This window comes from Lissotriton helveticus, chromosome 1_1 (genome assembly GCF_964261635.1).
Source record: "Lissotriton helveticus chromosome 1_1, aLisHel1.1, whole genome shotgun sequence".
In the NCBI taxonomy this organism is placed as follows: Eukaryota; Metazoa; Chordata; class Amphibia; order Caudata; family Salamandridae; genus Lissotriton; species Lissotriton helveticus.
The window spans coordinates 1,702,459,169-1,702,485,075 of record NC_136057.1 but is presented as its reverse complement, the minus strand read 5'-3'; the positions used below and the strand labels follow the sequence as shown (position 1 = coordinate 1,702,485,075).

Here is a 25,907-nt window from a genome sequence, read left to right as displayed (position 1 = left end):
ATTGGGGAGCTGACTTATGAACTACTCGAGGCCTACATTCCAACACAAATAAATCCACTTTCCAGAGCTTTCTGGATCATGGGTCTTGAACCATGGGCTTTGTGGGTCTTGGAATTATTGTAATGCCTTGTTTTTTCCTCTCACACAGCACAGTTCTTATTTTCTATCTATTTTCTAGCACTACAAGTTCACAAACAGGTCCTCTAGTCAATGAACATAAAAGCCTCACGTTCACTATTCATTTTCCTAATCTGGACTATTGCAATTATTGATCTTCAAGACTACCATCTAGCCCCTCTTAGATCTTTGTACATTTTCTACAAGACATTTCTTTAAATTTTCACTCTCAAAAAATGCCTCTCCGTTTACTCTGTAGGATTCTTTTTTTATTGGTTTCAATTTCCTTTGTCCCTTGTTTAAATGAATTCATGGTGAATTCCCACTCACCTTTTCTCCCATATGGTCTTTCATGTCTCATACAAGTTTCTTTACTCCCTCCAAATGCAAGGTACATATCTGCCCATCTAATGAATGAAGATTACCTGGGAACTCATAGGTTACTTGCCTGGTTCAGGAAGGCTTCTGAATGTAACTATTTCTACAGAATACTTCTCTGTTCTGATAATTAACACATATAAAAGGCATTGTCACTTACAATGCCAATAGCTCAAACTTTTGTAAATGCGATACCCATGTTACTTCAAAGTAGCGACCGCCATTGTTACGGCCTGCTTGGAAAGTGAAAGTGTGCATGGCGAGCTGAATGTTACAGAAAAGCATGTCGTGCCTGCAGGAGGAGAAACTCATTAAAGAAAATAGTGCTTACAGACTAAATAAGACATACCGTGTAACAGAAGTAAAAGGGCCAGTCCTCATGGGAGGTTACAAGCCTATTAACAAATCAGAATCCAGCATTTACAAAGGACAATGACACAAGCCAATTAACAATATGGGCTGAGCTTCAAGTCTATACTCTAATACCGCATGCCCTGCCCAACCAAATAAAAAGAGGGTTGTGCCTGCTGCTTCCTAGCTTGCTCAAGATTCATGCTTAACACAGACTAACCTTTGCGTACTTAACCTATAAAAGAAATGTACCTTTTCCAATTCAACATTACCAAGTGGTAATAGTTGTGCCACATTAAGCATATCTAAGGCCTTCGGTTCATCCATACACTCAGCAAAAGCAATTCATCATTATGGGCATGCTTCTTCCCCTTCCAAAAGGCAGCAAAGGCACGGTTTATATTTTGAAATCCCAAATTATTGGTCAGTTTTTACTGGGCTGGATATCAATAATGATGAGGAAAGTAGATCGGATTTTTTTTCAATCTTCGGCACTGATGAGCCCAATAGAGAGGGTCAAAGATAAAGATGGGAGTACAATTTACGTCTGCCACCTCCTCCCACATGCCCCTGAACTCCACCTCCACCCTCTGTCATGCAACGCTGGATTTTCAGGTCTTCTGTAGGTACAAAATTACCTTTAATAAGAAATAAAAGAATAAAATAAGACACATTTTTCATGTAAAAAATAAACAATGTACATTAAATCCCTCAGTGGAACTTCCAAAGAGAAACAGGTTTGTTAACAGGGACAAATACAGAGAAACAACTCTAGAGAGCCCATGCAGAGATCAGCTTGACAATTTTAGAGAGGCTTCAGGCAGAAGAAACAACTGAATTTTCTAAGATTTAGGATGCAAACAATTTTTACATGTGTTCTTTCACTCAGAGTGAAATACATGCCACGAGAAATTTTGCACATAGCTTTTTTTAGAACCTTTGTTAAAAAGTCTCACAATTTGAGAACACCGTGAAAGCAGAAGAAATACTATCAACTTTGCATGTTTTGCAATCTGGGTTAATTTACTAATCATACTAGAACATTCAACATCTTGGCAAACAAGTTATCAAAAGGACACTTGTCTGAGAATAAGGCATCCTTCAATCCCCATTAAAAGTAATTGACATTTTTATACAGAACTCGAACAGCTTGTTTCTAGCCACACTTGTGAATTAGTGGATGCAGTTTTGGTTCAAATATTTAACTGTAAAAACAAATAAAATATAGAAACAGTCTTGGTCATTGTCATTTTAGACTACACGTGAATGAACAGGAAATGCTAGACTCAACTCCTTTTGGATCTCAAAATAAGATTCTGCATAATCTCCTCACACTAAATCAATCTTTTTTTTACTGCATCACCCTACAGAGGATATGGGGTGCTGCATATTTGTCAAACACACTCCCAATCTCATGACAGATTGACATTTGTCTGACCACATACAGCTCTGATGAAGTGGAAACAATGGCTCAATTGTGCCAGAGAAAGTGCTAGTATGCAATCAACTTTTTATACATTTACACACAAACAAAAAGATAACTACCATATTGTACTCAATTGGCAACAAGCATGAAAAAAGTGTTACAGGCTGGCACAAAGTAATGATGTTGCCATTAATAATACAATTATACACACACTGCATTCCCCTGCAACCCCCACTCAACATCTTTTTTATTCGCCTGCCTATAGCGCAGTTTATTAATTCCCAGCAAAGGGAGCAGATAAGAGTGATTGTTTTCCCAAATAAGTGCCCAGAGCTGCAGTGTGAGAAGCAGGGGTTTAAGAACGAATATTTTCTAAGCCAGATCACATTGTGATAAAGCAAAAGGATTGAAGGAGGTGATGTGGAGAAAGCACAAGGGTGCAGCATGCCCTTGCCTTTTGTACAAAGGGGCACAAAAGACATCTGCAAATTAACATAATGATGTCTCTACACAGTACCGTCTGATGGAAACGCCAGACCTTCAATGTCATTAATAAGTGCCAGCCTGTAAAAACATACATTTAGCAAACTTGTTTTCGGACCAGTTCAGGGAAAGGAAGAATTTAAATCGCTTTGTCAAGGTTATCTCTGCACAGGCAAAATTCATCTCATCCTTCATTACAGTTACAGTATACAAAAACACAGAATTCGGCTATTACAGAACAGTCTTGTTGCGTCACTTGCAACACTCCTTGGCTAGCTTTCATTTCTATATTAGTGTTTTACTTTAAAACAAAATGTTCATCTTTCTCTAGGGAAGGGGCGGGCGGGGGGAACAGAGGACTAAGATCAGAGTCCTTCAATCTATAGAAAATGAACAGTTAGACACGATCGCCCATGGGCAAACATCTACCTGATCATTAGTATTTCTTGTAGCAAAAAAAGGATTTAGATGTACAATACTTAAGGCTTTCAAGGGGCTAAATTTCTGCAATCTTTTGTAAGTGGGAAAGGAGGACTTCACAAGGTTTGTTTCTTAACAAAATAGAAAAATCAACACCATTTAAAAAACCTCTTGGATTACAGTTTCACTGAGCCCAGTACCAATAGAGGGGCAAAAGAAAAAGCTGCTTTCTAAACTCATCTAGCAGAATTGAAAAGCATGGTATGGGTGCTGCGCCAGTTTGTGATTACCTGTGCCGGAGTTTATTATGCACAAACAGATGACACAAATAAATGGTTCGGGTTCAAGATCAAGGACCATGAACAATTTACTCTCAAATATAAATCTAATATTCGTTCAACAAGAACTAAAAAATACAGGGCGTGTTCACCAGAAGCCGCATCTTTCGGTCAGGTTCATTCACAGCATCCCACCAAAAATGTAGGATATGGACTGAAGAGGTGATTCAATAAGACAGTAAACCTTCGGATTAGTAGGTTTCACGAGAACAAAAAAAAAACTCATCTAAAAAATGAACCTTTTTTAAAATAGATTTTTGCCTGCCTGAAAAGCAATGCAAATGTTTTTAGGATACAAAGAAAAGAACCAATCAAGAACCCCCGTATACAGATGTTCTACTTCTAAGAATATATTTATGTAGGAGTGGAAAGAAAGTCAGAAGAGCACTGCGCTTCATCTCCATTTCCCTTACACCTGGTATCAATCCATTAGCATTTGTTTACTATAATCATTCAAACTTACATTTTTGAAGGGTACCAATGCCCAGAAATCAGACACTAAGAGAAATGATCCCAATGCAAATTTAAGAAAGCCTGCCTCCAAGATATCCACCCAGTAGAAATCAATGACAAGTCCACATAGTGAAACATACAAAGGTCTAGCCTGAACAGAGAACTGGATAGCAAACACATACACGTTATACCAACACTTCTAGTCTGAGCGGTGGTCCTGCCTTGATGAAACATCTGCTTTGTTGGTAAACTGTGTGGAATTATTGCCTTCAAATTAACACCTGAAATAAGGATAAAATCTTTGTTCCCTTGAGTTGGTGTTATCACAATGCAACATAAAATTAAGAGATACTCCATCAGTGAACAAGAGGAACTGTACCAGTCAATATTGCAAATAAACTCTCCACATCAACTCTCCCAAAAAACAAATCAGATTTCCAACTTACTTTTAAGAAACTCCACAGCCTGCAGACCAAGCTGAATAGAAGCATTGCACAGCTCGTATTTTTTTTTAACAGTTTTGCCGAATGTGAAGCCATACATGAGGCAAGAATACCAATTTCTTAACAGGAAACATTGATTAAATTGACCTCCATGCCACCAGAGTCCAATATCAAAAGGTCAGACTGGAATAATATGGTATATTTCCAACCCACTAGGAGCATGGATACAGTGATTCAGTTCTTTCATGGCAACATGACCATATAGGTCATAAAGACATTGATTGGGTTTATAAATTATATGCAGGACTCCTTGCCCTGCCTTCTTGAGGGAAGTTCGAGCATTACCCTCAAATGTAGGTCTTACCCAATCAAAACAAGGAAAAGCCCTAATGTTTCAAATGTAGTTGCTGTCACATTATTATGAGAACAATTTCACTTTTCTTAACCTAATTAATTTGCAAAATGGTCTTACCAAGGACTGCTTAGCCTTGAAAATATAAATCCGTTTCCTACCAATAAAATACAAATAAAGAGTGTATACGCGGAGACAAAGAGGAAATGCACATATTTAAAAGCATTTCTTTTCAGGTATCCTAGCTTCCCTGAATTTATATTACCCTTTAAAAACTAACACGTTTAAGCTAGAGAATAACTTAGGGGGGAGAAAAAGGACAGCGTCCAGGATGTTTAGTGGCCAGTTAGGGTCACTGATATATCACTTCTCATTTTTGTAAGTAGGCGAGAGGCTACAGAAGGGGTAAAGGATTTAGTGTGTTCTGGATTGTTTTTTTTTTTACTATATCCACAGGAAAAATGGCTGCCACCCAGTCCAGCTGGCACTTGTATACAGCCATTTTATATAATTACCAAAGCCAATGCTTAGCCACTTATAAGTGCCTTCAATTTTGGCATATAAAGAAAAAAAGGAGAACGAGGTATGCAGCCCAGAGTCAGCAAGGGAAGCTGCCATGTTTGAACTCTGGGTTTCACGGTTAACAATTTAACCACTAGCCCACATCTCATCCCCATCAGTCTTGTACTTTTAAGTCATAGCTAGCCTTTGAAAAAAGGTGGTGTACAGCGTATTAAACATTACATTCTCACTAACTAATTATTAAGAGGTCAAGCTTAAGTGTAAAAATGTTACCCCGGTGAGAAGTTAAAAAGCAGAAATTACTTATTTTTTTTAAACTGCATTACCACAAGCAGAAAGAATCTTAAAATGCATTTAGAATAGCAAGAGAAACATTTCGAATGTGATGGCATTCTTTATTTATTTACTAAAATGGCGCTTCAAAAGGGCGTGGGCAAAGGTTAATTAGTGATCTCTTTTTCCAAAACAAGATCAGGTGCAGCCTGACACCATGTGCCAATGGATGGCACAAGTCAACTAAGTAGACGTTCCTTGCATTAAAAATGTAAATTAAGAATAAGACCCCACAAGTTGAAAGATCCAGAAGGCAGAAAAGAGGGAAGGAGGTTTAGGCCTAATGGGGCACTTTATTTTAAGGCGAGGATAGTCATGGGGCTTCTGTCATTCTGCCACAATACTAATATTAATATAAATAAACCACGTGGAAAATATCAGACCTACTTACAGTAAAAAAATCCTTTAGAAAACAAAATGGTCAGAAAAGAATTCCTATATTTTTAGGTTTTAAAAACCATTTAACTGCACCTATTCATTAAATGTACATGGTCAAAAGCAAGATCCAAATGTTCCTGAAATAATGCTGATCATGGCCTCATTTTCCACCAGCGAATGAGAAAACCCTATTTTTTCATCAGCGCATGAGGAAATTCCAATACGTCACTCATGTAAAGCTACAGATCAATATTTTGTATTTAATGAAACTACAGTGTTCTGGTTAGCACCATTGTCCCCACACTTTCACATGCTGCATCAAACCTCCTCCAAAGTCTTGGCAGCTTGCATCCACGATCAGCAGGCACCTGGGAGCCAAGTCAAGTTTCTGCGGACACTCTTACACAGATGATTTTAAAAGGAAAGACACCTATTATTTAAAACTGTTTAGAACTAGACTAGTAAAAGCCAAGAGAAACAACTGATGGCACCATTCTCTTTAATGATGTACCAGATGAGATAGATCGAGATTTTGTTTTCTCATTCCTCTTTTCCGTAATCTAAAAAAAAAAGCAGCATTTTACTGGAGGCAAATGAGTGAGGGGGTGTTTAACGTTCCTCCTCCATATCCCAACACGGTGTATCATTTCTAGCACAAACAAGTCTCACAAAAGAACGTGTCCAAAGTTAACATTCAATCTACTTGGCTGAGTTTCAATGTTTCAAAACTTCTGCGCTCTTTTTACCATACAGCCCAGTGTATAAGCCCTTTCTGAAAAAGCCTATTTAAATAGCATCTATTCACTACGTTTGCGAGGCCAGAAGGATTAACTAGCCTGATAAAAGCTGCACATTTTAAACCCCTTTTTTCAGGCAGGCGTTGCACCCAGAACTATATTTCCAGATGAAAACCATGCCAAGTGTAAGACAACTTTGAGGACACCAGCTAATGAACTAATTCCCTTCCAGCTTTTTCCTTCATAAACGGGTGGAACACGCATACTGTTTTAAAAACGTATACTTCATAACTGTGTAAGGATTTTTAACAGCACACAAATTCCCAGATTGTTGCACGTAGCTAAAAGGCTGGTGATGGACTGGCTTCATAAGAGGCTCGAGAATGGGCCAGGCCAATTTGAGGGAGGTGGAATCCATGTTCACCAACAAGTGTTTTTCTTCTCTAAAGACAGACCAAAACTGGGAAGTTGCGTAATAAATTAAATAAATAAAGCCAGAATCAACAGACATTTCGCTTCTTGTTCCTGGCAGGCTAAAAAGTCCCTAGGGCAGCGAGCAACACTTTAAAAATGACGGTAGTGTCTTTTTTAATTTCTTTACAAGTTGAAGTGTTCCAGTGTGATGTGAAGAAGCTTTACTGAAGATTAGATAACCGTATCAACATTCCCACAGCTTGCTTTACACGCATGAGCTGCTGTCCTACAAACAGATGCCCATATTAAATACTTCATATACTCAAAAGAAGCAGGATTTTAATGTATCAAATCTGACAAAGGTAAGAAAAAGCTCCAATTCCCATCAGAGAAGTTTTGGAAAGTATGCATCACCTTAAAACGGACCTGTCCTTTCTTTTGGTCACTACACATGCCTTTTCAGTAACTAATGATAAAGAAACCTCTATTCAGCGACTAAAACATGATAATTGTTTTCCAAATGTCAAATTACATTTGGCAGTTGAAGGTGATTGGTTTCAAATTACATCACAATATGGGACAAATTGGACGAGGACTAAAAATCTGAAGCCAGTGTACACAGAACACAAGACTGCACCACCTCAGCCTGAAAACAAAGAACTGGTGGAGGTAGGGGTTATTATATGGGCAGTGACAACAAACATGATTATCCAGCCCTAGTCACATTAAGAACGCACACCACTGCGACTGAATGCACTGCAAAGTAAAAAATGCCTTATGTCAAATGAGTGACTGGAAAAAGTCTTGAGATACATTGCAGGCATCAAGGTTTCTTGAAAGTGGCCTACAGCGACAGTGGCTGCCGACATACTTGCCACAGACTTTGCAATGACTGGTTCATTTGGTACAACATTATATTCCTATATCTAGGAAACTACGACAGAACGCCCAAGGATTAAAATTTAAAAGGCTAAATAAAGTTACATTAAAATAGAAAAACAGTGTAAATTTCGGGCTCAAAGTCCGCTGTCTGCGGGTTTTTCCCCTTCTTTGGAGTGAATAACATACATGAATGTTTGTTCAATAGTAAAATCCAAAGGCAAGTTGCCTCTGTGAACACCAATGTGTTTGCTCATGAGATTTAAGGTGGAACTGTAATGCCCACAAACTGTGCAGCGATACATGAGGGCGCCAGAGTGAGTCTTGAGGTGGCATTTGATGGTTGAGCGGCCACGGAAGAACTTTTGGCACACCTTGCACTGGTAGGGCTTTTCCCCAGTGTGAATACGCCGGTGGTAGTTGAACTCGCTGGTGTGGGAAAACTTCTTGCCGCAGACTTTACAGCTGTACTTACTGTGTCCAGTCTGTGCCTGCAGAGAGGCATCATCGGTCAGAAACTCCTCAGGGACCTTACGCTTTAGAATGCCATGCTGCTCAACAAAGCCCTGCCGATGGTCATCCCCCATGCCACTTCGGTGCTGGTTGATGTGATGGCGGCAAGCGGCATCTGAATCAAAGCTTTGGCCACAGAGGTGGCACCGGAACACAGGGCTGTCTGTGCCCTGGTGGACGGCCAGGTGCTTCTCCAGTAAGTGCCTGTCCACAAAGCTGTTGGCGCAGACTGAACAGGAAAAAATGCTAAGGCCCATGTGGGATAGGGCATGCCACATTAGGCTGCATGGGTTTGGATGGCGCTGGTCGCACAGCCCACATGTTAGGCCTTTCAGGTTCACATGTTCAAGAATGTGACTTCGCACAGTGTGAAAATCCCTGACCAATGTCTTCCGGCATATGTTGCAGGCTAGCTGTGATCCTGGTCCACCACCAAAAGAATTGATCTCACCTGGCAGTGGGTCACTGGGATGAACAATCACATTATTGGCAGATATCCCATCCCTGCGGTGTAGCGTCAACTGCCACTGGGTGAAGAATTTGGTCTCACACATGTCGCAGGAGAAGAGGAAGATACCAACATGTGAGAGCACGTGAGTGACCCGTGATGCATGATCCTGAAAGTGAGTCTTACATACCTTGCAGTTGCCGGTCTGCAGGTCGATGTGCTCCCGGGCATGATGCCGGATAAGCTGTAGGTTGGGTTCTAGCACCTTCTTGCACACCTGGCAGGGCATGGCTTTACGTCCTCCATGGCCAATGCTTACTTCATCTTCACTTGCATCACTGAGCTCAATGACATCCTCTGGTGGGCCCAAGCCTTCCGCAACATCTTCGAATTGCAGATCTTCCTCCTCCAGCTCTTCCAACTGAAGATCATCCATCTGTCGAAACCCCCTATCAGGTAGGTGCTCTGTGTTCCCTGAACAGGAATTGCCACCAGTGGAATAGCCCAATGCTGAGCCAGTAGCAAAGAAACAATTCTTACTGTAATCCCCATTGCTCTGGATCTTATAGGGCTGGCAAGAGGTTGTGCTTGTCGGAAGCCCCAGATTAGTGTTTGTGATGTTGGACTGAGATGCCAAAGGGGGAGGTGAGGGAAAATGCTCCAAAGCCTCCTCTTCGTCCTCCTCTTCTATCTTTGGGGGGACCGGAAATGGAACCGCAATACTCTGGCTAGGTTCACAGGCTGGATTTCTATCGTCCCCTTTGTAGCAACCAGCTGTTTCTCCAGGCGAGACATAGCTCCTGTCTGAACTGCTACAACGAGGATCACCTACAGAATGGTTGAGGTCCACAGAGTTACTATTATGTCCATCACTCGACGTGGCAGACTGCTTAACAACTGGAGAGACTTCTAGGTCTGGGAAGGTGGCATGGCAAGCGCGCAAGAGATCTGCCATTCCCAGCTTTTCAGCTGCATCATAGATGACACCGACGTTGATGAGATCGGTAAAGAGCTCTGCAGTGTAGACAAAGCTGAGGACTTTTTCGAAGTTGGTTGGGGTGATGAAGTCCACCACATAGGTGCTGGCACCAGAGTCCATGAAGAGGTTGTGGAAATAGGCTGCAGCACAAGCCAACACTGCCCGGTGTGCAGCAAATGAACGCTGCCCAACAACTATGGTCACATCACACATATTCTCTGAAAGTCTGCATTTGTTGAGTTCTTTTAACAGATTGTTGGGGTGATCTGTGCTGTGCAGTTTGATCCTCATACCCATCTTAGCTTTTCTGCTATGGGTCTTTTTCTTAAAAGTTAAGAGTGAAAACAAATTGTTAGTTTGCTCATAGGCTCCCAGAACAGACTTCTTTCCATCAGTCCTTCCAATGAGATATTCTGTAGAGGGGAAAAAAACACAATTTAAAACCTGTAAAAAGAATTGTGCACTGTACGATTACAAGTTTGCTCACCAATATTCTACTTGCTGTATTCCTGGTTGCTAGGACACCGCTCAACTAATCCTATGTTAACTTTTAAGTCTCAAGCTGAGAACTCCTCCCACTAATACTTTCCCAGTCACTAACCCTCTGCTCTACTTTTACCACAAGGCATCTTCCTAAACCACCACCTTCTTCCAGCCCCAGCTCCAGCTCCTTTTCACAAAATCTCCCTCCCAAGACCCTGTGCTATATCCTTTTCTGCACCTTGGTATCTATTGTACTGCACGTGGCCACTAGAGGTGGCCTCCAGTGCTGTTTTCCTAATGTGCTACTGCTGTGGGGCTCTGTTCTATGCCCCATAGCAGTGGATACCAAATGTCCCTATTTCAGTCAGTCACAGAAGACACAGCAAAGAAAGGCATAGAAGCAGGAAGATATGATAACTGCAGCAGCTGGGCAGAAAGCTTTGTGTGTCCTGGCAGGGAGCCCAACTGGGCTTGTTACTCCCTAAATGCGGTTTACTTCATGAGATGTGCAGAGGTACCTTTTCGTGACCGTTGTTTCTTTACAGGATGGCTGTAACAACTGCGACAGCACAGACGTACTGCACAACACTAATGAAGAGGAATGCAAACTCCTACTGCGAAGTGACCATAAACCATTGGGAGGAGCTGGGAAAAAATGGCACTGTCTAGAGTCTGTAAAGCAATAAAGGACCTAGCTGAATTATCAGTCAGTCCCTGGAAGCCTAGCCTGAGACCATAGTGCTAAGCAATGGGTTTGACTAATTTTGTGGTATCGGAAAAAGGAAACTACAACTGTATGACCTCAGTTATCTTTTGAATCTATTTCCCAACACTACAATGTGCTGGACTTTGCACACTTTCAGACACTTAATTTAATTACAATATAAAAGCAAAGACAGAACTTAATACTAAAACCGTTTTGAAGTTCCTGAATATTAGTAGATTAGGGGACAGGGGCACAGGAAGAGTTTAATTTGCTCAAAAGTCATACCCTTTTGTACAGTAGACCAGACTCCAAATTGAAATGTAATTTACTAAAATGTATTGATAATATAGACCTCATCTGAGAGCCACAATATAGTAAAATAATATATACAAGTTTACAATCCCATTGTATTACAATATACCTTAACATTCTTTATAAGCAAAATTGATTATTGTTCTTAGCTTATATAACTCTAAAGTAGCTGGAGTAACACTTTAAAAAAAGTTTAAAACTTTGTAGCAGTCAAATTCATTAGGAAGGGTTCTCATGATCTCAATCAGATCCGTATTTCTAAAAAGATTATATTTTATACAAATAGATTTTAAAAATCGTGAAAGTGCCTCAACCAAACTGCTATTTGGACAGACAAACAAAACATGTGCCAAGTCTTGGATTCCTCCATTAAACAAATCACATTGGCCTGTTTTATTAAAGTTACCGCCCCACTTTTTTGTTACATCTTTTAGCAAGAGTATCCTCAGCCTTAACATCAGAATGCAACGCCTAACCTTGTGGTCCAAAGTAAAATTCAAATATTTTGGGATCACTTTATACTCCACACTAGCTAACGCAAGCTTGTAATGCGATAACTGCTGACAATAAAGTTTATCCATTTCGAAGGTCAGTCTCGGGGGTTGATTTTTTCAAAAAAACTACAAGAGTTCTGGAGACCAGCTTTGTAAAAGGCTCTCGGAATGAACTCTAAATTTTGTTCTAAAGTATATACTCCTGGATCAGGCTTAAAGTTTCCTGATGTAAAATTGCTCTTAATGTACCGTCAGGTTCATGTAGAATGTTATATTCCCATCTGACAAGGTTTGCCTTAGCTCTTGCGTATGCACTCACTACCCCTAATTCCAGTCGAAGTTCCTGAACGGGAGTGGCTTGGCGTCGTAACAATGGGAAAGAGTTTTCCCTCCCTGAGATTTAAAAAAACCAAAATGGTTTATTGGAATATACTCTAAGCCATATGTTAGAATCGGGGTGATCTTTGTTCGATAAACTTCAAGGAGAGCCGAAATATGTCGCCTCCCGGTAGAGATAAAACTTTTTTATAGCACTTACATAAGATGCTGTCTTTTGTTCAGTACGCTGAAAGTGCGAGGCAGTACTAGTGGACTGAGAGAAACTCTCCCTAAATAGATGTAAGTAGATGCTATTTCTCCTGTTATTCCTCCTAGTTCCCAGGTAAAAGGTATAGCTTTTTTCCTACCCCTGAATGGTACTATTTTTGGTTTTGAATTTTTTTTTTTAAGTGTCTTTTCAGTATAATTAAAAATATCCTCCGAAGACTCCAAAGCGCTACTGCTTGCGCCAAAGGACATAACTTTCTCACTTGAACACATTTTGTTGGATGGATGTTAAGGCTGGGTACTCTCTTGCCTGCGGTAATATCAATTGCATACATGATCCTTATTTAAAAAAGGGGAGGATGCAGCTCCAGAAGGAAGTTTGCAGATGAGACGTGCAGATTCGTTATGTACCACCTGAGGTTTATATAGCAAAGTCTTGTTAGCTGAGGGCAAGAGTGCATTACCATAGTCCAGAAGGCTGATAACCAGTGCCTGGACTGTTGTTTTCCTTGCTGTTGTTTTCCTTGCTGTAAGTGGTAATAAATAAAAGGCTCTTCTCAACAAATGCATCATGTGGAAGCAGGAGCTTATGGTGGCCAAAACTTGTTCGTTCATGGTAAGAGATTGATCTATCCGGACTCACACCTTTTTAACCACTAGCTTAGGTGAAGGGGCCAATCCAAGTTCTGGGGGCCACCAATCAGGCTTCCAGAGCTGTTGGGCCTTCCCAAACAGCATAATCTCAGTTTTTGGTGCATTTAACTGGAGAAAATGTTCAGTCATCCAGGTAGCAATTGCATTCATCCTCGCAGAAAAAGATTCTCTAATTTTAACCAGATTTTTGTCTAAGGACATTAGTAGATGTGCATCGTCTGCATATGATATAATACCAAAGCCAAAGGCTCTGATAATTTTGGCAAGGGGGCAACATAACAGTTAAACAAGCATTGGCATAGCCAATAGGTCTCGCTTTTGGGACCTTATAAGTATTTACTTATGCAGCACAATATCCTTGGTGCACCAACATTAACGGTTGCATGGTTAAACACTTATAAGGTCTCAAAGACGAGACCTATTGGCTATACCAATGCTTGCTTTTCTTTCTTGCTTTCACGGTTTGTTGGCTTAATTATACACAGTGAACACAATGGGAAATTCCAAACAGCTAGCCTCAAAATCATGGGAGGTTTGTTTGCGGGTTTCAGTGAGCATGTGCTGCAGACATGCCTGCTCGTTTGCCTGGGGTTCACTACGCGGTGTTTACAGGGCAGTCTGCCTTTCCCTTTCGGAAACACGTGGGATTCTGGGAGAGCTGGAGTAAAGCCTGCATAATTAGGGCGTTGTTTTGCTTAAGTCAGGCAGGATTATACTGATCCGAGTAAACAATTGTTTAACAAGGGGCATTTCCTGGCAATTCGATTTGATTTGCATAAACAGCCCTTCAAAAGCAGAGAGACAGCTTTGTGTACAAAATGAAGGGCAATCATACCGGTGTATCTTAGGTGGACGTCTTTGGAGTCTTTCGGTTTTTGGGGATTGTGTTTAAATGACATTAGCAATATTTTACGTAGCTGGTGACTATTGTCAGCTGAGAGTACAACGCTCTCTCTGCTTTAGCTTGCCTGTAATGATGAAATCACGAGGCCAGGAGCATGGTCGTCATTAAACATGGCCTAGCCTGCTTGGTCATTTAAGCCTTCCCATGCACAAGGCAGTAATACAGCGTTGAAGTCGAGTCCAAAGGTGAGCCGGGTAGTCAAGAGGTGTCTTGCTCGTCCCACTGAAGGTAACGTGCTGTAGTCTGCCTTTGGGCTGGTGGACGCTTCCCTGGTTGCACTTGGGAGTCTCTGGCAGACATTGCCATGCCTGTAATTGGGAGCTTCCTTTACGAAAGTAATGGGCCCTTGTGCCATTATCTGGTCCACGCATGAGTCCTTTAGTGGAGGATGAAGTTTCGTCACAATCGACCTGTTACCCAGAGCGAAACCCAGATGTCCTGTATAGGAGACCGACCGCTGAGCGTTACACCTTCTAAAGTAGCTCTGAGGCCTTATTCAGGCACCTCGCAGTCACAGAAGAGAGGAGGTGATACCTTATTTCATGCTCTGCCCCTGCTTCTGACATGTGTTTGCCCCCCCTAGCCCCAAAGTGCTGGAGGGCACCTAAGTCATTAAACACTGTACTTGTACCCATTGTGTGGATTCGGATTTCAGTGCAAGTAAGCCCTAATATAAAGGAGTTCTGCATTTCAGTTGTTAAATGTGTTTACAATCTCAAAACACGAGGTCATAAAAGCATTTGAGGTATCCAAATGATTCCATTGGATGAAAATGCCTTTCTTTCTAATCTGTTCCGAGTGCTCTTTTTGAAAATAGAAATGTTTGCATGGGGATGTGAGTGAAGTAGGGGTGATTTGACTAAGCACTGCTTGAAATTTAACTGACTTCATTTTACATATGCTCTCTTTGGCACGTTACGGTTGGTTTGTAATGGCACACATTGAGACATTGCCCACTTGTAGAATAAATACGAATTGTATTGGGTGGGGATGGGTGAGCGGATGCAAGCTATTGTCCACTTGGGCACCTAGGGTCGACTGTTGACATGGTGCTGTCTCGATGTGGAAATTGATAAGGTGATCAGCCTCGTTTTAGTTCCCTGTCTAGTTGTCGGCTGCAGCATCCGGCGCAAGCCCGTGATTTACTCGACTGTCTAGCAGGTGTGTTTGTTACCGAGTCGAGTGATGTGAACGTCCATCTTTCTGGCGCCCTTCTCTTCGTAGATGGTGGTAGCACTTGTACAGAACAGCACTAGTCTTCGTGAGACTGCTGAGCAATGTTGAGTTGTGTAAAGTCTTCACCAGGCGGCCCTCCCGCGAGGGTCTGCATCCCTGAGCCCCCCCTTGCATGCCCGGGCAAGAGAAGGGTCATGTTACAAAGCCACTCGGGCTCGCTTCAGGAATTTACTGTTAATTCAGCAGAGTTGGTGGTCTCAGGGAAACCTGCTAGAAAGTTAAATGTTTCTGCGTTTTAGGAAGGCGCAGGAGGGACATTTTTTTCTGCTGCTGAAATGTTGCAGTGTAAACATTGGAGTCGGAGTTCATATTAACGTTCACTATGGTGGTGGTAATATGGTTACTCTCAGAGCTGGAATTAAAAAAAACAAGTGCTGAAAGACTAGCGCGGCCCCTCAAGTTAAAGTCCATCGGCAGTTCAGAGCAATTTAGACACGCAACGGCAAAAGTGAAAGCGAGGAATGCCGCTGTTTACAGAAAACACAGCGTTTACCTTGCGGGAGCGAGCAGGGGCACCATCTGTTTGCAAGATAATTACAAACAGATGTCGTCAAACCTCCTCCACCAGGGAAACACCAAACGTGCACGCGTTGCAATAGAAAGCAATGCAAATCGTGCACGTTTTTGGACAAAAAAGCTGATCGATTCCAAGAGGTCTCCTCCTATGCAAAGCATGCACGCTCGGTAGGCGAGACCAAAAAAGTGTAGGGCCGAGGCATGAGCCCTGTGGTACCCCTCTGGCCAGAGTCATGGTACGAGACTTATAGGGACCCAGAATAACCATTTGGGTACTGTTGGAAAGAAAGTCATAAAGCCACTGTAATGCTGTTACATGGATACCAATCTCTTGCAGTCTACCAAGTACCCTAGGATGGGATACAGTATCAAATGCTGCAGACAAGTCCAGCAGCATCAGCACTGATGGTATGTGATATGGTCAGTGACCGCTACCAGAGCGGTCTATGTGGTGTGTGTTGATCTGAAGCCAGACTGTGATGAATCCAAGATTCTATTAGCCTCCAGATATTCTATAAGTTGTTTATGCATGTGTTTCTATAATAGCTTTCCCAGTAACGGGAGCAGCGAGATGGGTTTATAGGTGACAAGATTGTTCAGTGCCAAGGTGGCCTTTTCTAAATTAGTCTGACCTGAGCTGCCTTCCAGTCCGAAGGAATTTTACCTGTATCGATAGATAAACTAAATAAGGAACAGATTGAGGGGGCAAGCTCATATGAGAGGTCTGCCATGATCCTGACGTAGCGGAGACAACACATTTTTGAATTGTCTCTGGTGAAAAACATTCAAATGTTCTTAGGCTGGTAGCACAGTTTGGGGGAAGTGCAGAAAAATCAAGCTCTTTACAGGCCTGATGAAGTGGACAGGAGAAATTCTGAAAAATCATTTTGATTTGGTCTTCAAAGTGGTTAGCTAAGACGTCACAAAGTGATTGTGAAGTAGTTATTTCTTACGAGAATGCATCAGGATTTCTAAACATATTAAACACTTTAAAGAGGGCTTTGGAGGATTTTTTAGCCTCTGTGATTTAGTTTGCTATAAACAGTTTACGAGCTTTCTTGATGTTGCAATGGTACAGGTTTAAGGATAGTCTATAAGCCTCCTTGTCGGTTAGATGATTAGTCTGACGCCACCATCTTTCTAATCTCTTACAAGAGGCATTCTCTATTTTTAGTTCTGTCGAGTGTCAAGGCGTGTGGGGTCTATGTAGCAGATAGTAATAAGGTTTGAGAAGGGCTATTTTTTCAAAATTAGAATTCAGAGCTCTATTGTAGTCAGAAAGTGCTTGAGCTACGTTTACATCATCTGAGCTTCAGCTCCTAAGACACCGAGTCTGGGGTAATTTTCTACCACGGTCTAGACATATTTTTATAACGTGTGTTCATTTTTCCCGTCACATTGTGATTAGGAATCTGAAAGCAGACGAGTGAGTAGTCTGTCCAGAGTAAATGTTTGGGCGGTTCACAAGTCAATGGTAAGATGCAAGTAAAAATTAGGTCCAGAGTATGACCTGCGATATGAGTTGTTCCATTAACTTGTTGGTATAGTCCCTCTTTGGGTTTGGTAAGAGGTTGGGTGGAGGGTGGGAACGGGGTTTTGTTTTGTCTGCAGGTGTCCAAAAATCTTTGCCAATACAGTCTTGGTACTAAACTGCTCATGCTATAGGTCATTTAGCCCTACTTTGCTCCCATGGCCACCTTAGGATTGCAATTGGGCCCCTCGGAATTGTCAATGATGACCTGGAATGTTAGGGGATTGAACAACGATAGAAAGTGTAAACAAGTGTTGAACTACATTGCCAGACATAAAATAGACATTGTCTTCCTGCAGGAGACTCATTTGACCACCGACTCCGCCACTAGGGTGGCCAGAAGCTGGGGCACACATCGCTTCTTTGCTAACTACAATAGGTACTCTAGGGGGGTGGCGATTTACATACACAAACGTCTGCCATTTGCACTACATCACACTGTCATCGACAAGGATGGCAGATACGTCATCGTCACGGGTACCTTAATGGGGCACAGAACCACGCTTGTTGGGATATATGGCCCAAATACTGACACTCCCACGTTTTTCAATGATCTGCAGGTACATTTATTGAACTCGGACCCAGGCCTACTACTGATGGGTGGTGATTTTAATCTACTTCTCGATCCGTCAAGAGACAGCACGGCAACCACCCCGGACGAGAGACCCCATTCGCGCCCAGTCCTACGTGACATCTGCGCACACTTCTCCCTGGTAAACATTGAGGCGTTGTTACACACTGCCACACCGGCTTACTCCCACTACTCTGGGTTTCATGACACTTGGACCAGAATCGATTACTGGCTGATATCCCCGGAGGTGGTTGGGTAACGGACCTACTTACATTGCCGCGCACGCTATCAGATCATTCTCCAATTGTGCTTCGATTGAGGATGCCGTGGGAGGGGGGCTATGAAAGGAAGTGGCACTTTCCTGGGAGGGCTTTAATGGATCCAGCCTTCACAGAGGGGATCAGGGAGGCCATAGTCGACTATTTCGAGTTGAACACGGGCACGGTGGACACATGGGCTGTCCTATGGGAGGGCTTTAAAGCAACCATCAGGGGGGTGAGCATCGCTAAACACACGGGAATGCTGCGCGAAGTGCGGGCTGCCCTCTCTCGCTTAGAGCGCGACATAGCGGCGCTGGACATGGCACAGCTTCAACAGCACACAGAGGAGAGAGAGCGCAGGCGCTTACAACTATTGGTGGAGTTTAGGGAAGAAGCAGACTGAGAGCTCCGATTTTTGGCCAGGTCATACACGGCCAGACAATATGGGGAGGGTGACAGACCCGGCAGGCTATTAGCACAACTACTCCGTCCCCCTCACTCCTCTTTATACATCACTGAACTTAGAGGGTCAACGGGAGGCACATTACGCACCACGCCTGAGATCTGCGACGCTTTTCTATCCTATTACACCAAACTATACACCTCCACATTGACGGGCGACGCTACGGAGCGAGGAGATTATCTGAATGAGATTGCAATGGTGTATTTAGATAAATGGATGATTCATTTTTTGGCGGATCCCATAACGTCGGATAGTGTAGAAGAGGCCATTGACTCCATGAAGAGCTCATCGACCCCTGGGCTGGATGGGTTTTCAGACGACTTCTACAAGGCTTTCAAGGATCTGCTGATTCCCCATTTGGTGGAAATGTATGCCGAGGCACTTGAAACTGGGTGTCTGCCCCCCACTTTACGGGAGGCGGTCATCGTGCTATTACCTAAGCCGGGCAAAGACACTACGCTCTGTGAATCTTACCGCCCACTGTCCCTACTAAATCTTGATTACAAGATTTTGGCGAAAGTTCTCGCCATTCGCCTCTCGCTCCTGATGGAGTCCATAGTTTCTCCTGCCCAGTCGGGCTTTATCCCACACCGCTCCACATCCCTCAACCTCCGCACTCTATTCTCTGTCCTACACCGGGTAGACCCAGATACACCGGCGGCAGCGATTCTCTTAGATGCCGAGAAGGCGTTTGACTCCTTGGAGTGGCCTTTTCTAAATGTCTGTAATGCGCCGCATGGGAATACCGGAATGCTTGGTCAACACAGTGGAATTATTATATACTCTCCCCGTCGCTCGTCTGCGCTTAAATGGTACACTAACGGCCCAGTTCCGAATGGCGCGCGGCACGAGACAGGGCTGCCCACTGTCCCCGCTGCTGTATATTCTGGCAATGGACCCATTGGTCCGTCATTTCCAGGAAAGGCATTTACACCGCGGCCTCCAGTTTCGCACCGGTCCACTACTGATCTCGCTATATGCGGATGACACCATCCTATATGTTCGACAACCCCAAACCAACTTGGAACCATTACTCTTGGAAATCACCCGATTTGGCAAATACTCGGGCCTGCGTATTAACTGGCACAAGTCGGTCATATCCCCGCTTACGCCCAGTACTGTCGAATGGCCTAATTCCTTCCCTCTTGCGTGGTGCCGGGATTCCGTGAGATACTTAGGCATCCATATACACTTGGATACGGAATCCATCGTCAGGCTAAATTACGGTGTGTTGCGCTGACAGCCCTGGAGGGGCAGGTTGAACGATGGAATAGACTCCCATTGTCCATGGCCGGCCGCGTCGCTATCATTAAAATGATAGTACTGCCACGGTTTCTCTACCTGTTCAACAACATTCCTATTCCCCTCACCAAAGTTTCTTCACGCAGCTCCGCTCTTCACTCCTGAAATTGGTATGGGGCAACAAGACCCCGCATGTGACTTGGCACGTGTTAACGCTCCGATATGAACGGGGGGGGGGGGCTGGGCGGCCCTGACTTTTATCTCGATTTTCTGGTGGCGCAGTGCTCCTACGCATACCCGTGGTTCCACCCTGACGCCAGAATCCTGAAACCAGAGGCCGATTTGGTGCTGCCGGGTTTACTATCTACCACACTCCAGTCGGGCTTCCCGAGAGATCCGAAAGATATCCAAACGGTCTCGGCGACGTGCTGGGCGTGGGGGAGACTGGGCCGCTTGGTGGGCCTTCCACAGCTGTATTCCCAGGCCCTCCTGTTGCCAAACGCCTCTTGGCTCCCGGTAACCGGAGAGACTGTGGTGCGACACATGTTGACCAAGTTCCATATAACTACGATTGGGGATTTATTCCCGGAAGGTCATGCCTTCACGCTAACTGAGGATCATCGTTTTGCGGAGAGAACGTTCATGGACTCTTTTGTACTTACCAGACTGCGATCTTTGCTGCGCGCTTCCTTCGCCTCGTCCCCCTCCCCCCCCCCCCAGGAGATGACACCCCTCTCTTTTATCATACAACACCCGTCGGGCACACACCTGGTCTCTAAGTTGTATCGGATGTGCTGCGGCCTCCTCCCCTCTCGAGATCAGGTGGTCCGTGCTGCCTGGGAGGCAGACTTGGGATACGCCATCTCGGATGATCAATGGCAATGGTGCTGTAGCGCAACAAAAAACGTTTCTATCAATGCCAAACACAAACTCTTACATTTTAAGTTTCTGCGTAGGCTGTATTTCACTCCAGCGCGGCTCCACAGGATAGACCCATCAAGGCCGCACACCTGTCCCAAATGCGGCGGCCCATTCGCAGATTTCGCTCACCTTGCATGGACCTGCCCTAGGTTGCATGACTATTGGTCCCAAGTACACAGCACACTTAGTTCAATGCTCCACTTAACCCTGACCCCAATTCCGGAGATCGCTCTCCTGGGATATGTAGCTGAATTTCCAAAGTCCACGCGCAGACTGGCGGCAATGGGTTTTCTGTTAGCCAAACGAGAGGTTGCACTGAGATGGTGCGACCGACGACCCCCACTTCACAGCTCCTGGCTCCGGAGTATGGCACACTGCAATCTCAACAGTACCGAATACTCAGACATGGTCCCTGCCGCATCCAGACCGGTCGACATTTGGGGCCCGTACCGCGAATATTTAGCAGGTACCATGGGTAATAGTCAACACACCCCTACACCTGAGATGGCCCCGGAGGGTGTTGGTTGAGGGCTGTGAGGAAACCCAAATGTTCATCATTTGATAAATGCGCACTTTATAGGATCTCCCCGCCCCCCACCCTTTTTGGCCGGGCGCCTTGCCGAAATGGGGAATTGCGTTCTGTGCGTACGCGAATGGGAAAGCTGGGTGGTAATGTTGCCTAGAGTGCTTGAGGTGGATATGTCCCCCCACTGTAGACCTTTAACCCTACCTAGGCCGTGTACTTGGGAGTATGTTTGTACGATTGTACTATTAAGGATTGTGACTAGAGTGACACCTTATGAGACGTTATTTTATATTGCATTTAGATACTTCTTTTGATTTTTGTGTTTCTTTTGGGGAAAAATCTAACTAAATTTCAAGTATGTTTATGCATGAAAATCTTCAAAAAGGTTCTACTGTATTACCATTTCTGATATGTTTTGCACACGGTACATAGTACATTACAAATATTAATACCTAACGCCACCGGGCCTCCGGTAACGAGGCTGTGTCAATCCGTTTATACCTCATTATCGCCACAATTTACATGCTGCCGGCCCCAGAGTTGTAGGCGCAAAAGCGGTGTACTGTATGAACGATGCAATAAACAGTTGAACTACAAAAAAAACAAAACAAAAAACTTGTTGGTATAGTCCAAGTGTTGCTAAATAGCATATACTTGGATTGTCTCTAAGTTAAGGGACTCTTTCCCATGATTATCGAATTCTCTCAACAAGAGAAACTGTTGCGACGCTAGTACATGGGGCTAATATTTCGAGTAAGCATTGATGAAACTTTTTTTTAAGGTCCAGGCGGGTGGTATACTAAATTGCCTTTCCAGCTTATTCTGGGGGAAGAGTTCAAGCCTAAATATGCATCAGTCTGCCAAATCTCTAGAGGCGGTATCAATTATTGAAAGCTATTGAAATCTATTTGGCCACCATGCGAGTAAACCTGAATTTAAAACGTTGCCCTAATTCCACATGATCCAGCCTCCTCACTAAACAACAACCAAGTTTGGATGGATCTGATGGCACGGCCTTTGAATTGTATCGCAAAAATATACAAAGATGCTTAATTATTCAGGAATGTGGTGAGACATTTTTGGAGAGATATAGGATACCTTCTCCCAATCTATAGATTGGTTGTATCCTACAACCATGTGGTATCAGTCAAATAACTGATTGGGTAGCAATACTGGCTTATGCAATCCAGTGTTGTTTTTGTTGACCCTCACACACCATATTGGTGTTTTGGTTTATCATTTGGTCTTATCCTGGTCCTTCTAAACCAGGATGGGCTCTACTATGTTTCAGAAAGCACTATCCTACAACCATGTGGTATCAGTCAAATAACTGATTGGGTAACAATACTGGCCTAAGCAATCCAGTGTTGTTTTTGTTGACCCTCACGCCCCATAATCGGCGTTGTGGTTTATCATCGGGTCTCATCCTGGTCCTTCTAAACCAGGATGGGCTCTACTATGTTTCAAGAAGCACTTTTAATATGTAACTCTAGACGGGGTCTACTATAGTATGGATAAAAATACCTAGAGGTCACCAAGCTATCCTTTTATTCCGGGGCCTCTGGTCAAGCTAAAATCAGGTAATTCGTGTATGTCAAAGTAAAGTGTAACGTATTATTACACCTCACTTATTCAGTAAACATGCTTAAGCCTTTTGTGGTTAGGCCAATATGGGTCAGAGGCTTTCGTCAGGACTTAAATGTAGAGGCCCTGTGATATACTGTCTCCAGATCCTACTTAATCAGAGTCAGGGTAACAATGATAACATGTAACATTAAACATACATGCCATGCTTACTAGACTAGGCTTCTTATAAACGCACTTATTAATGCCCCAAGAGTGCCAGGCTGCTGGAAACATCTATATTGTCCCCAGCTCAGTCCCGGATGAACATCAAGGACAGAGCTGACACCACAGGGTTGTCCGATACCTTTAAGGTGACAGGCCAAGGGACTATCATTTCCACAGAACATCATTGCTCCGGAAGCCCTACTTAACTTTTTCATTATAATGTTTATTACAAGTATAGTTAAGCAAAATTGTAAAACTGGGTTTGGATGGCAAGACTCCGTTCCATGGCTAAAATTTGCCGCTTGGCCCTTATCTAGTAGAGAGGTCCCCCCAAGAGATCCAGTAAAGTTTTTTTAATATCATTAGCAACCGGATTGGAGCTGGTCTCTTGGCAGATACTGTAATGTACTATTGGTGTTTCAGTAGCTGGCTAGTCAAGCTCTTCATTTTATAAACTTAGTTCCGCAAGGTCAAGAATGGCAAGCAACCAAGGCTAACTCCGTGAGGTGGCACACAGTAACCATATTCAATAGGCTCGACATTATTACAACTATAATTTTTTAAAAAGGCTAGAGGACTGCTTTACAGGATGGCCTTATGAAAGAAGCCTCCAAATTTAAGCTTCGCAAATCACAGTTCACTCTTCACAATAATGTAAGGTTTCCACTAGACCCAGGCGAAATCTCATTTACACTAGCATAATCCTAATTTATTTCCAAATTTTCGGATTACGATTGTTAAGGGAAATACCTGAGATTACGTCAGGCAATGAAATTCAGTCGTCAATCGGGTGAAAATCGTATTGAGGGAGCACAGGATGAATGTGAATGAACCTAACAAGAGTGGCTGCTGTTCACGTCAAGCACGATTGCGCCAGTTTTTAAAAGCAAAAAACAGATGCGAGGATGCCTTTTGTGCTATAAATTAGTGCAAAATCCCAAATTCAATATTTGATTATATTATACATTTATGCGTAACTTCTTTAGGGACATTTGGGGTAATTACTCCAAATGTAACTATGCGAATTAAGCCCAGGCTTAATCTCCACACGCACAAAATATTTATGAGTCCCTTCATATAACTTCCTGCCCATCCCCCTCCCGGCCCAAACCCTAATTACAACTAGGCTTCCCTCTAGAGCTAACTAACCCTCTTGCCACAGTCTTTCTCCTCCTTTGCCCACCTCCTACCCCCATGCCTGCTTTATCCCTGCCCCAAATTCCATTAATGTCTCCCGGCTTTCTTCATGACTTTACACACGAATGTTCACCTAAAGTCCTTTTCTGTCCCTAAGCATCCATCCTCCCGTATAACCCACCACATTCCTGTACGCTTCTCCCTAATTACCTACATCTCTTCTTTTAGCTGTCCATAGTTCTCCATCCTCGAATCTCCAAGCCATCCATCCTTACCACTTTGGCCCTTCTTCGGAGGTATGGTCCGCTAGTTACAAGGACCGCCGTGAATTTAGCCTAATGTTCCTCGTCCGTTGTTCATCTTCTAACGGATGTCATTTGGCCATAATGTTAGCACTTCCGGGTCGTAGACCAGCCTATCCCACAGATCAACATGTTACGAGAGTGCGAGGTATTGCTAACCTGTAACGTGGCCTAGGATTGGAACACAAGTGGCGCCGCGCCCAATCCAAATTCGCTACACAGAATTGCGACGTGCTGATTGGCTGTGAAGTCCGCATATGCTTCAGCCCAAGCTTTCTTTCACTCTACATTGGGGTGTAACCTTTTAAAGTGTGTAGCACTTGAGGTGAGTCGGTCATGGACCAGGCGAAGGCAGTCTGTCTCGCTCCTGACAGGCCAGAGTTGGCTGGCTGTTGTTTTTTGGAAGAAAGAGATGTACGAGAGAAGGTGGAGAAGCGAGAAGGTGAAGAGTGAAGGCTGGTTGGACCTATCTCTGTCTCTCCAAGTATGACAGTCCGGAATGCTGTTTTGGTTGCCCCCACGTCATGAGTGCTCGGACCAGTGACTCATGCTGAGGGTGACCAGATGTCCCAGACATTCTGTTTCTCAAGGGCTGTCCCGTTTTCCGGACACTTTATTTTTTCTTTTACGTTGGTCGGATGAGCGTGCACTTTAATCACTTCGTTGTGCAGCAGGCTGACGTTTTGAACGGGCCCTCTCCTCACACCAGGGACACAACTTATTTAGAGTTGCCTGCTGTGATTCATCGCCTCTTTCAAGCAGCACAGTCGGTTTAAAGGTTGGGGAATTAACGCTGCAGCTGTAAACCAAGACCGGACCCGCCAGCAGCCCGACCTTGGAGCTCTTCGCCTCAAGGGAGGAGGGGATTGTTTAATTGTGATCATATATGTTTGTGCCCGTCCTGGGTTTGTCATGAAAATATGGTCACCCTACTCATACGGGTCCCAGCTGTGGCCATAGAGATACCGGTTGATACGTTTCCATGGCACGTGTAGCATTTTTAGCATTTATCGACAGAAACTGTTTTGTGTGACACTGCTTCTTTTACGCCATGCTGCTATATTGGTTCTTACCTGGCCAGTCCTCATACCAAACTTTCTGGGCAGACTGAGTGGACAGGTCCCATTCTCCGTTGTATCCATAATTTCATTCCAATTCTTTTCTTGTGTGTATTTTTATGGCATTTCTATAGCGCAAACCCACCCAAAAGGCAGCTGAGCATGGTACAGGGCCAAATAATCATAAAGTTAACATAATAGAAGTTGCTCGTCAGTGAACAGTTAATGCGTCCATGATATCTGTGAGTAGAGCACCAAGTGGCTGCATTAGAGGTTGAAGATCACGGGAC

The 25,907-nt window shown here is 43.6% G+C and overlaps 1 protein-coding gene and 1 long non-coding RNA gene across 4 annotated transcripts in view; both read right to left on the bottom strand.

Moving 5' to 3' along the window:
- Nucleotides 1-25,907, bottom strand: part of LOC144774021 (uncharacterized) — a 538,416-nt gene that overhangs the window by 352,158 nt on the left and 160,351 nt on the right. The gene's annotated exons all lie outside the window — the stretch shown is intronic.
- On the bottom strand, nt 1,851-24,640 carry ZBTB39 (zinc finger and BTB domain containing 39). Of its 3 annotated transcripts, none has more exons than XM_078689011.1 (2): nt 24,533-24,640; nt 1,851-10,377 (listed from the first exon to the last, which is right to left on the bottom strand). In XM_078689011.1, exon 2 carries the CDS (start codon nt 10,259-10,261, stop codon nt 8,162-8,164), a length of 2,100 nt encoding a protein of 699 aa, XP_078545137.1. In that variant the 5' UTR covers nt 10,262-10,377; nt 24,533-24,640; the 3' UTR covers nt 1,851-8,161. The 3 variants fall into 3 exon arrangements, with proteins under 3 accessions (XP_078545137.1, XP_078545135.1, XP_078545138.1); XM_078689009.1 differs by having other exon boundaries at nt 24,468-24,634; XM_078689012.1 differs by having other exon boundaries at nt 24,472-24,580.